At 44.0% G+C, this 14,336-nt stretch overlaps 1 protein-coding gene across 4 annotated transcripts in view; it reads right to left on the bottom strand.

Annotated features, from left to right (window-relative positions):
• The window catches only part of TRPM3 (transient receptor potential cation channel subfamily M member 3), a 1,016,950-nt gene that overhangs the window by 288,007 nt on the left and 714,607 nt on the right, over window positions 1–14,336 (bottom strand). For all 4 annotated transcript variants that reach the window (XM_075559069.1, XM_075559071.1, XM_075559072.1 and 1 more), the window contains exon 6: window positions 7,141–7,312. In XM_075559069.1, the coding sequence (XP_075415184.1) occupies window positions 7,141–7,312 (172 nt within the window). The remainder of the gene's footprint in view (window positions 1–7,140; window positions 7,313–14,336) is intronic.

Here is a 14,336-nt window from a genome sequence, read left to right as displayed (position 1 = left end):
GCCACCCCCGTAGGTTTCTGAGACTGTAACTGTTACAGGAGTAGAAAGCCCAGGCTTTTCCCACGAGCTGCTGGCTTTTCTAAACTGCCAACTATGCAGATCGCAGCCCAACCTGTAACCACGACACCACCAGGGCCCTTACTCAGAATCCTCAATAATCCTGCCTGACAGCATGACTGCTGGGAGGCCCTGGAACAGTGTACACCCCTAGATATCTTGAATCATCTCATTGACGTTCTGTCCTTGGCAAGGGGGGACAACTGTAATTCAGAATGTATTACATGGGCTATATGTATTACATGGGTTACATGTTGGGCTGATCACAGCAAAGTCAGCTGACTGAACCCCACAGCTTCCCTGCTAGAGGAAGCATTTTTGTTTCCTGCCCCCCAAAAGACTAAAAGCCCCTGAAGCTGTATATAGGGTCTATGTGAGTCATTAATTGACTCAGTGGCAGTGGGTGGCTATGTGTGCCTAGCATAGGTTAACCGTACTCTGCTATTGAGCGATTTATAAATGAAAAGATATGCTACTTAGATTATCTTCAGAGTTATCCAGAAGAGGAAATAGGTGGGGTTCGGTATAGAGGAAATCAGATTAGCCATGGAAGATAATTTTGGGAGCTGGGCAATAGGTATAGTTTTGTATTTGTCTGAAATTTTTAGTAATGAAAGACTTACCAAAAAAATATACTTGGATTGGAAAGCTTTGTCAGTCTACTTAAGCTGTACGTTCTAGAGTAGTGTTCTACTGAACAGCTAAACTGTTCCCCACAACGTGCTAAGTCGATTCACTTTTTTTGTGAACCATACATGATACAATAAGCATGGAAATTGTTCATTGTGGACCTTTGATTACTTAACCCCTTTGAGCTTGGCATATGGGGCATTTACAATGCTAGTGGGTCACTTTTGATATAATTCAGTTATCCCTCCCTCTGTGGCCTCAGTCTGATCGTTTAAGTAAGTGATTTTATGTTCTTTTAAATGTCAGCTAAAGCCATTCTTTTGCCCAGATTCACCGACCTAACTCTTGGACTAGAGATACAAAGGGGATGCGTCGCCTGTGCCCTTCCTGTTCTCCTCCTCCTTCCTACTTTTCAAGCACAATCTCAATCTCTGTCTAATCCAAGCCAAGGTTTATTACTCAAGCTGAACATGGCTTGGGGAAAAAAACATACACAACCCTGGCGGCCCATGCCACTTTACATGTATGGCTGCCAATCTCAAATGCTTCCTGGTTGCCACGTGGCCATCCTACATTTCCCTGGTGTATTCAGTCACATCCTAAAACCGGATTGCTTCATCCTGCTTCCCTGTCCTCCATCTCCAACACCTCCTTCCCTCCCACAGCCTCAATTGATGACCCATGGTTTGAATTAAATGCAGAAGCAATCAGAACAGAAATACCTGATCACCCCACTAGAAAATATTCTATTATACCCACATGGAGTCAATCAACCCTTCTATCCCTCCTGTTAAACAGGAACGAAGTAACCCTGATCTTCATTCGTGTGTCCCCAATTCCACCCCCTCTCACTTTCTGAAGGACTTGGGTGACATTCTCTGGAAGCTGGTCCTCATCTGACTTTTATTTCTGTAAGTACTGACTCCATAGGAATGCTAGACTCTGGTTCTCAGTATCCACTGGCATCTCCTAGAGTGTTTATGCAGTACGCTTGCTGTGTCTAGTTTGTCACACGCATGTGGACACACACATTTTCACAGGTACATATACATGCTTTAGTTCTCTTAATAACACTTGTAACTTTTGGGCAACCAATGCTCTCTTGTTTACTTATTTATTGGCTCCTCTGGGTTTCAGACCCACATTTTGCTTATTCCTGCTACTTTTCTCGATCCTCAATCATATCTGGCATAAAATAGGGTCTAATTGTGACCATCAGAACAATTAAATTGTTGAGATTTTGCATGTTGACATTTACAAGATTGCAGACGGGTAGAGGGAACTGCCCGAAGTTTGAAACAAACAAACAAACAAACCAAAATCTCCTTTAAAAACAAATTTGTTTGGCAATCAATGACCATCCTTTTGTACTGACTGTTGACAGTAAAGTGTGTGGAGGGAGGGGAGAGCATGGAGGAACGGATGCCAGAAGGCTGAGAAACATGTTAACACACTCGGTGCATGCGATGTGTTGTTACTTGGAATTGACATGTGGATCAGAAAGGGTTTATAGACCCGAATAGAATTCCCTTAGTAGCTCAGGAGAATATTCTTCAAGAGATTATATATATATATGCCATATATATTTATATATAAAGTATAAAGGCGGGGCTGCTGCTGAGAGGTGGCTTCCGTCGACAAGCATCCCTAAGTGATCCAGATGAAAGGCACTCATGAGGAAAGGCCCGAGTGTGTCCCCTGGGACAGCCAGGTTTGGAGCAGTAGCATTGAAACAGCATCTAATTTTCAGGGGCAACTTCATTCCATGATCATATTGTAGGTGTCCTAAACTCTTGAAGAAGGAAATGAAAGGACTGAAGGACACAAGGTCAAGGCGTCCGGACTTTTGGTGCTAAGCTAAGGGGAAATTCCAGGAAAACTGGAATAGATTGGTCACGTGTCACTAATAGGCTCAGGGGTAGGACCTCGAAGCATATTATTCACTTCAGCTGATGGGTACAGTTCTAACGCTTCAAATTCTTTGTGATCTTATGGGTCTCCGTTGGGTTGCTTTAACCCTTCCCTTGCCATTTAATTATATTCACCAAAGGGATTCTTGTGGGAGGCTCAAAAGTCACTGCCTTGAAGTCGATTACGAAGCATAGTGACCCTGCAGTTTCCTGAGACTGCAAACCTTTGCAGGAGTGGAAATGCTCATCTTCCTCCTCCCTGCGACTCTGGGTCTGCCACCAGGGGTGACCCCATGTGGGCTGCTGTCCTAGGGAGCTGCCAGTGCCCTGCTATGCTCCCACCAACCTTCAAGCCACACAACTGCATCCACTGGTGTGTGATCTCCTTGCATCGTACTTCACCTTTGTGGTAGTCACACCATTTCATGTCAACTTGAAGTTCTATAAAAGTGTAGGGGTGGCATTTAACCTGTTGTGGTAGTTACGTAATTGCATGTCAACTTGATAAATAGATTGTTGGAGTGGAGTTTAGCCTGCCAGTCAGGTCACAGCCTAGAGTGGCCTCCCTGTGGGTGTGGCCTTCTCATGAGGATTCTGGGAACTTCCTCTTTTTCTACTGGAGGCAGACCACACGCTTTCTCTCCGATTCACCTTCCTACTGAGGAGACATGCTCAGAGAACTGGAGGAGCCACGTGGAAACCTGCTCCTGCTACGAGATGCTTCCACCAGCACTGGATCCACAAGACTTTTCACTCACCAGCCTGTGATCATTGCAGATGCCGTGTGAGTCTGAAGAGGAATTTATGGATAGTATCCAACAAATGGGCTAATATCAGACTTGATCTGGACTGGGCTGGGATGTTTTCTCAATATACAATTGCTTTTTGGCATAAAGCTTTTTCTTATACATATGTGAGTGTCTCTGGAATGGTTCCTCCAGTCAACATGGACTAAGACATCTGTCAATCAGGTCTCAGGTCACAGCCTAATAATGTCACTTGGAGATGTGACCTAGATATATAGATATATAGCTCTCCAGAGGCCAGTCTCTCTCTCTCTCTCTCTCTCTCTCTCTCTCTCTCTCTCTCTCTCTCTCTCTCTCTCTCTCTCTCTCTCTCTCTCTCTCTCTACCTTCCTGCTTGCTGGCTACCCTGAGAGCTTCTGGAGCCATGCAATGCTTCCACCACCAATGACTTTGCCCACAGCAGCCTGTGGTCCTCCTGCATTCTGTTTCATTGCATGTGACTGTGTGAGTCTGGAGAGGGACTTATGGACTAGTATCAGACTTAGGGACGTAAGTTGGACTGGGCGGGGATTTTTTTATACATAATTACTCCTTGATGTAAAGCTCTTCCTTACACATATTTGGGTGTCATTGGCTCTGTTTCTGTTTCAATATTGTTCCAGTCAAATGCCAACTTTCTGTGACATCAGCCTGCAGCTATGCGAGGCTGCTGAAGAGGGTTCTGGATAGCGTCGGAACTATGGGCTTGGGTAGGATTGGGCTATGATGCCCTCCTAATAGAGTTGCTTCTCGAGATAAAGTTCTTTGTTATACATCTATGGGTATCACTGGCTTTGCTTCTCTAGACAATCCCACCTAACACATACTCAATGTGTGACCTTCTCTGCCATCAGGACTCTTGGATTTTTAGGAAGCTTCAAAATCATGCAATGGGTGGGCGGGGGGAGGGAGGCATAGCGTTTGTGAATTCTGTCGACTGCATTGATCATCTGTCCCTACCTGTCCACATTCTCTTCCGGCTGTTGCCACTCAGCCCCACTCTGTGGACCTCACTCCTACGCCAAACTCAAGACCGAATCCACTTTGAGCACCAAGGATGTTGCAGGAACTTCTCTGATTTCATGCTTCCCTTTAGCCCTCGGTCGATGCCTCTTCCCGGACTCAATTCCCATTTACCAATGTGTCCAGGCTGCAGCACCTGCCTTGATAATCTAGTGTGGCCCTGGTGTCCCATGAATGGGATGTGACTTATTCCTGATCTACCAAAGGGCAACCAGCAAGTCCTCAGACTGGCTCCTTGAGCCTCCTGATTGTCTAGACTCCGCCTGTGGCCTGCTCTTTACCTTAATGATGCTGAGCTCTGGTCCTCACTGTACCTCTCTGCAGGGCCACCCTCACACCGGCAACCCCTCCATGAGCACTGCGGATGCTACTCCTCCTCTGGGCACCTAAATTACCAAAACACATCTCCATTTGAAAAGACCACCTATAAAAAAGCATTCTTTCCTCTGGGTAACCTATTAGGCACAGGGCTTGGCTAACAGATTCCTGGCTAAGCTTAAATTCCCACTCACACCCTCTTCTCTGGGTACCTAACTCACACAACCACACACCGAGCTCTACTTTCCATACTAGTCGACTATCCAGCTCAGCTGCCACCAAGGATGTATACGATAGCATCCCTTATCTGCCTGCATGTATATCCTCCAAATACCAACATTAAACTTGATCTGGAGCTTGCTTCGTGTCCACCCTGCTCCCATCCACTTTGGATTTCAGCTCATTGTTGCTTTTTTTCCTGAACCTCGGGGTATAAAGAAGAAAATAAAAACCTACATACAAAGGGGGTTTCAAATTTTATAGAGGATGGAATGAATAGATTATGGAATTTCCCCCCAAACTTCTTGAAGCCCTTTCATAGATGACACTGATTATATAACATCTGCCTGTCCTATTGAATATTATGATTAAATTAGGGTTTAGTATTTACAGCCAAATATACCACCCATTGCTATTAGTACTTAAAAAAATCTACCTCTGTTGCTTTCTAGATACATTTATCTCAATTTTATAATTTTCTCTTTTCTTTTAGAAAATGTTTGCTTGAGCATAATTTGTGTTTTCTCTTTCAAAAGACACTTGGGGATTCTTAGGTAGATAAAAGTTTCTGAATTCGATTTTGACCGTAGGCCCCCACTTCATTTTTTTATTCTAGAATTCCTTGTGAAAAAGATAAATGCATGAAAGTTGACTGCTTAAGGCAGCGGAACTTTCTAAAAGATGAAACAAGAAGTGAGAATATGGCAAAGAGAAGCCTCGATTTGACATGAGGTTAAACACTGCCGTTCTGGAGGAGAGGGGCTGTAACAAGCACTGGGGATAGATTCTGAGTTTTGAGAGACAAGCAAAAATAAAAACTTCTTGGACACGTCAAATCAAATTATGCTAGCTTTTGGAAAACTCGCCTGGTCTTTTGTATTTTGGAATTCCAAGTTTTAGAAGTTCAACCAATTAGATCGACATTTCCCTGATAGGAGTGAGCCTTCATCTTACTTTATGATATGGCTTTAGTTAGTGGCACCTTGTTTTGATACCACTGTGACATTTACATGCAAGGCACTTCATGATTCAGGGAGACATTGTTGCTCTCATTTTGCTAAGCTGTTGACAGTTAAGACAGGCATGTCCACATAATAATCATAGCACAGAACACCTAGTGCTGAAGAGATCATTGTAGTGCAAACACTGGATATGCCTTTTGTGGTAATGATGGCTAATTTTATTTGTCACCTTTACTAGACTGCCCCTCCCCGTTGTTTGACCAAGCGCTAGCTGTTGTCATACAGTTCTTACATGTGATTAAAATAACTGGCCTTGGGAGAGAAGATTCCTTTCCGCAATGGAATGCAATAGGATGACATGTGAGCAAATGCAATACAATGTAATCACTTTCAATAGTACATTCTAATGTTCCAAAATCAACCTGTCAATCCATTGAGGTCATATTGTGTAGGGCGGTTCTAAAACTAATCACTTCTGAGCTACTCAAGGACCAGGGATCTGACAGAAACACCAGGGAGAGACAGGTTAGGGGAAGCCTCACTGACAAGCCAAGAACCACCCCAAATCAGAAGCAGAGATCAGGAACTAGAAGAGAGGAAGGACCCGCATGCCTGACATGCTGATGGGGTCCTTTATCCTCCAGAGCTGTGAGAAAATAATTTTCTATTCTCTAAATCCATCCACTTGTGATATTTCTGTGGTGGCACTACTTGGGACTGGGACCTGTGCCATGCATAAATAACTAGGCATATAACTAAAGACATCCAAATAGGCCATAACCGCGTTCACAAAGTAGACAGATGAAAGCTTTATCTGTCATGATGTTTTGGCTTAAAGAATATGTGGTGGCTTTGAAGTACCGTAACTAAGCCAGCGGTTTAAGATGCCAAAGCAAGTTGAATAAGTAGACATCATGTCGCCAGGGTGCTTCTCCAGCTCAGAGTATTATTGCTTCACAGAAGTAAGAAAAGTTTTGAGAAAAAGCATATCTACATTCACAAACCCAGAAAGGGCAGAACTTCCCACGCATGAAAACTGAGGGAGTTAGTTCTGATGCCTCCAATCTGCCACTTCTGGATGACGTTTGCTAGTTCTCAGCGCTGACCTTGTGCATGCCCTAACCCGTCTTGGAGCTTGCTCAAAGCTTCACAACATTGCTACCTGGCGCACTTAAAATGATTCCCTTTCAGTACACTGCCCATGAGACCCAAGAGTGGGGACAGCAGCCTACTTACTTGTATTTATCTTCTGGAGTGAAATATGCTTTTCCAGTTGTCTCCGGAGTTTCACCTCTGCTCCGTATTTTCCAGTGGTCCCGTTGTCAGCCAGGATGAAATGGGAATGCATGCTGTTGAGAACAGTGAGCTTGCTCATGGGATTGGACATGGTCTGGTAGGGACGGACAACCTGTCGGATTTCAAGAAGAAGAAGCATGAATCAGAGAAAAGAAGGCGACATTTAAAAAAAGGGTCCCCGGCTGTCATATGGAAAGAGAGGAAGACAATCAATAGCTTGGTACAGTAGGTTGCAGACTGTATCATCTTCCTAATATTCTTTGGGAAAGAATAAGAATTATGGTAAAAGTTCCCTTTGAGGAAATATCATGCCATCAGGGCTATCGATTTACTTCTTTAGGTCCCTGTAGGTTAATACGAGAGACCTGTTGGCTAACTGGGCTACACACTGCGGCGCTAACCACAAGGTTAGTAGTTCAAAGCCACCAGCCACTCAACAGGAAAAAGATGAAGCTGTCTAGTCCCTATAAAGTCTTGGAAACCCAAAGGGGAATTTCCATCGTGTCCTACTGGGTTCCTATCGTTGGAATCAAATTGATGGTAGTAAGTAAAGTATGGATTCATTTGGTGTTAGGCTACAGAAAGTAGAAGCTGCATTATTGCTGTATTCCAAAGCTGCCAGGTCAGTGAATATTTTATTTTAGAGTCTATCTTTTAATTTGCAAATAAGCCCCAAATAAATTTTATGTTCAGGTACGTTGTTTCTTTCTTTCCTGTCTCTGCTTGACCTTGTTGCTGTCCTTAGTTGTGGTCCAGAGCAACCCCAGGAGATGGGGTGGAATTGCCTCACAGGTGACTCTAAGCTGAAATCTACAGGAGCCCACCCCTGGGCTTTTTTCCTGGGAGCTGCCGCTGAGGCCATTGCAGGACTAACTTTTGGATGAGCAGCTCAGCCCTTCATCACTGTGCCCAATGGGGTCCTTTCATGTTTAACAGGCACAGCAGGACAATCATGCATCCGGGGAAAGAAAGGGGCAGGTGTCTCTATCCTGTCAAGTCTGCTCAGGAATCAGAAGGTCTGCAATTTGAAATCAACACTCGTCTTCTTTGTTCAGGTGCCAGTCGTGGTGGGACCCAGCATTTGGTTCACCCCTGCCTGACCTTCAGATTTTAGACTGCCAGCACCCATCATAATTTGAGACATTTCCTCCAGTTTTTGGTGTTTCTGTGGGACATGGCAGCTCTCCTAAGATGCTGGAAGTGTGAGGGAATTTACTCAAGGGAGGAGTGGGGGAGAAATGGAGCAGACGGGCATGTTGGAGCAGTTGGACATTTGGGACTTCTTCAGTCTCCAAGTCCTTGGGGCCCATTTGGTATTCATTCTTACAAAAGAAATTATTACCACAGAGACTTTCAGATTTTTTGCTATAGAATTTTGATAATAGATTTTTCATACAAGAAGAACAACAATGCCTACTGTGGGCTCGTTGCTGTACACACATTATCCAAATTCCTTGCGACGACCTTGCAAGCTAGCGGCTGTTATTTTTGTTATGTGTGTGAAGAAACTGGGAACCCAAGAGTCAAAATTAGTGTCCCATGTGCTTATTACAGGTAGAACCCAGACGTACATCCAGGTTTGCCTGATTCTAGAGTTGCTGCTGCTTCCATTTTGCCATATGGCTTCCTCCCAATGGGAACATTACATGATGTGTTGGAAATCTGCCCTTGAGATCCTACCCTGACTTGGGAAGTATATTCGAGATAATAAAAGAGGAACACTGACAGACTCACTGTTACATGGCTCTAGTGTAGCCTTCTTGGTTCTGAATCTGAAAAACCATCACAGGGCAGAAATGAACATCGCTGGGTCTTTGTTTCTGTGCCTTCATGTGGGGTTTATGTTAATTCTTGAGTCGGGGTGCTCTTGTTCATGTTCCCCATGAGTGGTTCTAATAAGATCGAGTGGTTTGTTAAGGGAATGGCATCGTTCTTTAAGGAAGAGCAATCTTTAGCAATAAAAACCTCATGCAAGTCGTGTTTCAGCTCCTGAGACTGATTTCAAACGTTCTACATTTCCACGTGCCCAGCAAATAGAACGCCCTTCATGATTAATGAATGAGCAAATATAGAAAACTCAAGACAGATATGCTTTTGTTGAAAACAGAAAACCAAACAAAACACAACTCTTATCTGAATTGTTTAGGAGTTGATTTATAAACTTAAAATGTGTATTTCCAAGTTTTTTAAATACCATCCAGGTCTATTAATATAGATGCAATTTATTAAAGTAGCTTTGATAACAGAACATTCTCTATAGCTTCATTTCAGTTGGCACTTCTTGATAAACAGAGCCCGTAACTTTTGGATTATTGTTCCCAGTAATCACATAAAGCAGCCTTCAATTACTTCCTTGTCTAGATGAGTGAATGAGTGAGCCCCCAAGTACCAACGCGGTGGTTTGTTGGCCTCATCCTGAACCCTTTCCACGGAAAGAGAAGGCCTCTTATGGTTAAGGTTCCAATTTTGTTGTTAATTTTTTAAAATCATAAAACAGTCACCCTGCAGTAATGTGCAGGCTAATAAATATTAATGCTTTGTGGAAAGAGGCCGAGGAGAACAATTTTCTCCTATTCTTAACATGACCCTGTATTGTGCTTTTGGACAAAGGAAGGATTTGTGATTTCTTCTTGTCTCTAAGACCAGCTCTCCTCCAGAGATGGAGCTATGTGTGATGGTGAACCTCAGCCTGAGACATGCGCCCTTATTTTTTAATTCCCAGGAACCTAATTAGAGACTGACAGTGAAAGTGAAATTTTCAAATGGATAACGAAGTGGAAATGATTCCGATGAGTGCACCGTAATTGGAAAATGAAACAACACAATGAAATCATCGGACTCTGAGGTTTCTTTGTTTCCTCCGCATGAGCCTAGAGCCCCTTGGTATCCCAGTTTTCTGAGTTTTGACCTCTTGGGAATAAGGTACATCCACTGAGATCAAGTTTAAGGTGATCACTGATGAATTTAAGTTTCTTTTTTCTTATGAATGTCCATCTCTTTTGATCTAACAGGAGGGCAAGCTAAAGGTGATTGCATTTTGACAGAGAGTCTGTCTGCTGACTAGTACTGCTGTGCACGGCGGTCAAGTGCGTGTGTGACAGAGGAGAGCGGCACCATGAGATTTCCTTGGGGATAATCTTTCTGAAAGTAGTTCATCAGGGTTTTCTTACAGGGAGCTGGTCGGGGGATTCAAACTGCCAAGCTTTCAGTTAGCCACCCTTGTGAACCGCCCAGACTCCTAACCAAGGGGCTCACTTTGAAAAAGAAATGAAACACCTTCATTCATTGTCCGTCATGTTTGGAGGATATGCCGATTCCTGGAAGTGCTCGCAACACACGAACTACGGAAATCTGAGTCCCAGTCCCATCAATAACTACGATATCTGCGTCTCACTTTCTGAAGCTTCACACATAAAATGATAAAACTACTCACCTCGTGGGAATACATGAGATACTATATGCCAAGTTATCTGGTGCCACAATCTATATACATACTTTTTTCCCTTCAGGTCCACTTTACCAATGGTGTGCTGATTTCCCAATTGCACCCAATCAAACTCACTGCCATGAAGTTATTTCTGATTCATGGGGTCTCCATAAGGTAGGGTAGCACTTCCCTGTGGGTTTCCGAGAATGTAAACTTCACAGGACTAGAGAGCCTCATCTTGCTCCTGTGGAGCAGCTGGTGGTTTCAAACTGCCAGCCCTGTAGTTAGCAGTCCAACGTGTAAGCACGAGGGCTCCTGCCAATTGCATAATAGGGACCAAGTGAAATGATGTGATGTAAATCATTCTCTTTTACTTAAAACCAAATATTTAAATCAATCAAAGTGAGTAAAGTAAAACCACCACCACCACCAACAACAACAATAACAAGCCAACTATCAGTGGACAAAATATGCAATAGAATGTCTTTTTCCTTTGCTGCATTTCTTCCAAATATCTAAGAGAGAGAGAACCTCTGGGACAGTTTGTTGGTAAAAGTTAATTATAACTTGCCGAATTCTTCAGAGGAAGGTCTTTTGGTCTAAATTGGGTAAAAATACCCACTTAATATTCTGGATAACAAACACACTAGCTCTCTATTTCTGTCTGATTTACCATTTGCATATCTACAAAAGATTTGCTCAACTTCCTGTTATGTTTTCCAAATGGGAAAAAAAGATGTATTTTTTTATTGCATGAATACAAATGAATGTTTTCTTTGACAACATTTTGGAAACTGTGCAACTGCTTTTAATATTAAGACTCCATAAAAGAAGACTTTATTTCAATTAAATAAGTAAACACATACTCATACATCTATAATAGGGCTTCAAAAAGTTGGTGGGAAAATGGAGTTTATAGGTAATGGGATTCTCCGACACCCCCACATACACACACAAACTTTTTGAAGCCCCTTTGTATCTGTATGTGTGTGCATGTGTTGTGTGTGTATTGCTAACCAGAACATGGTGACATGCTCACAGTTTGTACGTCTGTTGGATCACTGTAGCACTGTTCTCTGCCAGGGGTTCCTAAGAGAATGCAGGCTTCTATCCATCATGGGTCACCTTCTTCACTGCTGCTCATAAGGCTTTCAGTGGCTAATTTTTCAGAACTGGACTACCTCTTCTTTCTTCCTAGTCTGCCTTAGTCTGGAAGCTCTGCTGAAACCTGTTCTCCCTGGGTGACCCTGCCGGCATTTCAGACTCTGGAGGCATAGCTTCTAGAAACCCCAAGCCATCCGAGGAGGTCACACTGAGAGATGAGGGGAGCTTCTGAACACGCTTTCCGACATATTGGAATTTGTTTTTAAGATGGTCCTGATTCTGTACTATCCTAAGGAGACTTAAAGAAATAGCCACCCGAAACATTTCTGTGTTTCATAGCTCTGGAAGGAAAGCGAGGTGGAAAAAGGCTGCCTGGGTGTAAAAGGGCCCCTATAGAGTGACCCTTCCTGCATATTAACTAGAGCAGCAATTTCCCCAAGAAGAGAAAAAATGCTTCAGAGTAGATTTGAGACACCCAACATTCTCCAGGAGGCATGGGCTAGAATGTTTCCAAATAATGACATTTGTCCTTCCTCTTTGTCCCTCAAAGCCACATGACAGAATTCTTCCCCCGTTCATCTATTGCACACCACTTAGTGCTGTCACGAGCTCTGGTGGTGTAACGGTTAAGTGTTGGCCTGTGATCTGCATGGCTGGCAGTTCAAAGTCACCAACAGCTATTTGGGAAAAAGACTGGGCTTTCTATACCCATAAAGAGAAGCCCCCCCAGGAGGTGGGGGTGGGGGCTCACTATGAGTCAGCATTAACTCAATGGCGGTGAGTTTGGTTTAATTCTACTATTGCTTAGGTGTTCGTGAGATTCCGGTCCCAGGCCTCTGAACACCTTGATGCTGAAACAAAGCAGGCCTGTGAAATGAAATGCAACTGGGAAGGATTGTGACTTTATTTGTTCCATGAACCATATTTTTCCCACTAAAGCACCCGTGATCACTGGGCTCTGTGGTGTGGAATCTCACTCACAGCCACCCCACGGGACAGAGTAGAATCGCCCTATGGGGTTAGCTAGGCTGCCATCTCTACAAGAATAACTCTCTAGTGCTTTCTCCTGCGGAGCAACTGGGTAGGGGACAATGACCAACTTTTCTGGGTAGCAACTCAGCACTTAATGTTTGCACCGCAGAATTTAAATTCCACTCCAGAACAGGGTAATGGAGAGAGAAGTCAGAGGCTTCAAACAGACTCAAAAATTTTAAAGGACAAAGGGTTGGTTTTGCTGTTGGACTTTGGGGGCAGGGGGGGGCTGGGCAGTGGCTTAGCTGGGCATCAAAGTGCTTTTCTCTGACAGCTGATCAGATTCTTTCCGGATGAGTCATCTAGAACTTTGTGGCCACCGAGGTCAGGCTAGGAACCAGCAGGCAGCAAAAGGGAGCTTGGGCTTTGGAGAAGGAGAAACAAAAGGAGTGGTGGGGTTCCCTCCGGTCTCTGGGGATCAGAGATCCATTTCTGGGAGGGAAGAGGGGACAACTGCTGAGAACTGGGAAGCAACCTCTGGGTCTGAGATGAAGGCATGTGGGGAGTGAGAGAATGAAATGGGGGCGGGGGGTGAAGACTCTATGTGTCCTCATAATCATAGAGAGACCGCAGCCAGTGGAGACCCTGGCTTATTATTTCCCATTCAGAGAGCTCAGCTGTAAGTCTAGGTATAAAGCAGGGTCATATCGAAACCCAGATGTTGCCGCCCAGCTCAGCAAGCCAAACGAAAACACAGCAAGCACAGGGATCCATCACCAAAGAGTGCCTGGCTCCTTTCACTGTGAGGCTTCCATTGAAGTCCACAGGAGGAGCAATTACATTGTTTTTTTTTCCTATAGCACTTTGGAAATGAATTTCAATTCATATGCTGCAGAGAGCTGCATGGGCCTCATTTCCTGCTCTCCCCTCCGGTAGACTCATGTCTCTTTGCCCTGGACCAAGGGGAACCGTGTACCCTTCAGTCACAGGACCTACTGGTAGTGGGAAAAGGCAGACTGATGCTTCCTTTAGACATCACAGTATGTCCGCGTAGTGACTCTTAAAAGGTGTTTATAAATCCTTCGAAATTCTCCCCTTAGAAAAGGTGGAACTCAGTGATTTACTTCTAAGGCCTAAGGGGGGGGAAAGCAACAACCCATTATCGATGGTGTACAATTTACAAAATAAGGTCATTACTGTTTCTTGGATCATTTACTCTCAGGGAAGCCAGCTTCCAAGTCATGAAGACAAAGAAGCAGCCCTGTGGAGAGTTCTGGAGTCCCTTAGGGGTTCAAATAGAATTTGGCTGCTAAATGAAAGGTTGAAAGTTTGCATTTTCCCACAGGGACCTTGTAAGAAAGGTCTGGTAATATATTTCTGACATACACCCAGTTGCCATGAGTCAAGGTCAACTTGAAGGCAATAGGTGTTTGGATAAAGTCCACAAGGGTGAGAAACATTTACAAGCAGCAAGTAAGGGCCGAGGGCCCTCTACTAGAGCCATGTGGATGAAGTGGCTTAAAAGAAGATTCTGTGACACCAGTTGTCCCCTTGACAATGACCTCAGGAGAAACCCTGAGGCACAACAATCGTGATGACCAGGCACACATTCCTGACCCCCAGAAACTGTGAC

The sequence above is a fragment of the Tenrec ecaudatus genome, chromosome 10, assembly GCF_050624435.1.
Source record: "Tenrec ecaudatus isolate mTenEca1 chromosome 10, mTenEca1.hap1, whole genome shotgun sequence".
Lineage (NCBI taxonomy): Eukaryota > Metazoa > Chordata > Mammalia > Afrosoricida > Tenrecidae > Tenrec > Tenrec ecaudatus.
The sequence above is the reverse complement of the archived record's forward strand: the minus strand, read 5'-3'. Positions and strand labels throughout refer to the sequence as shown.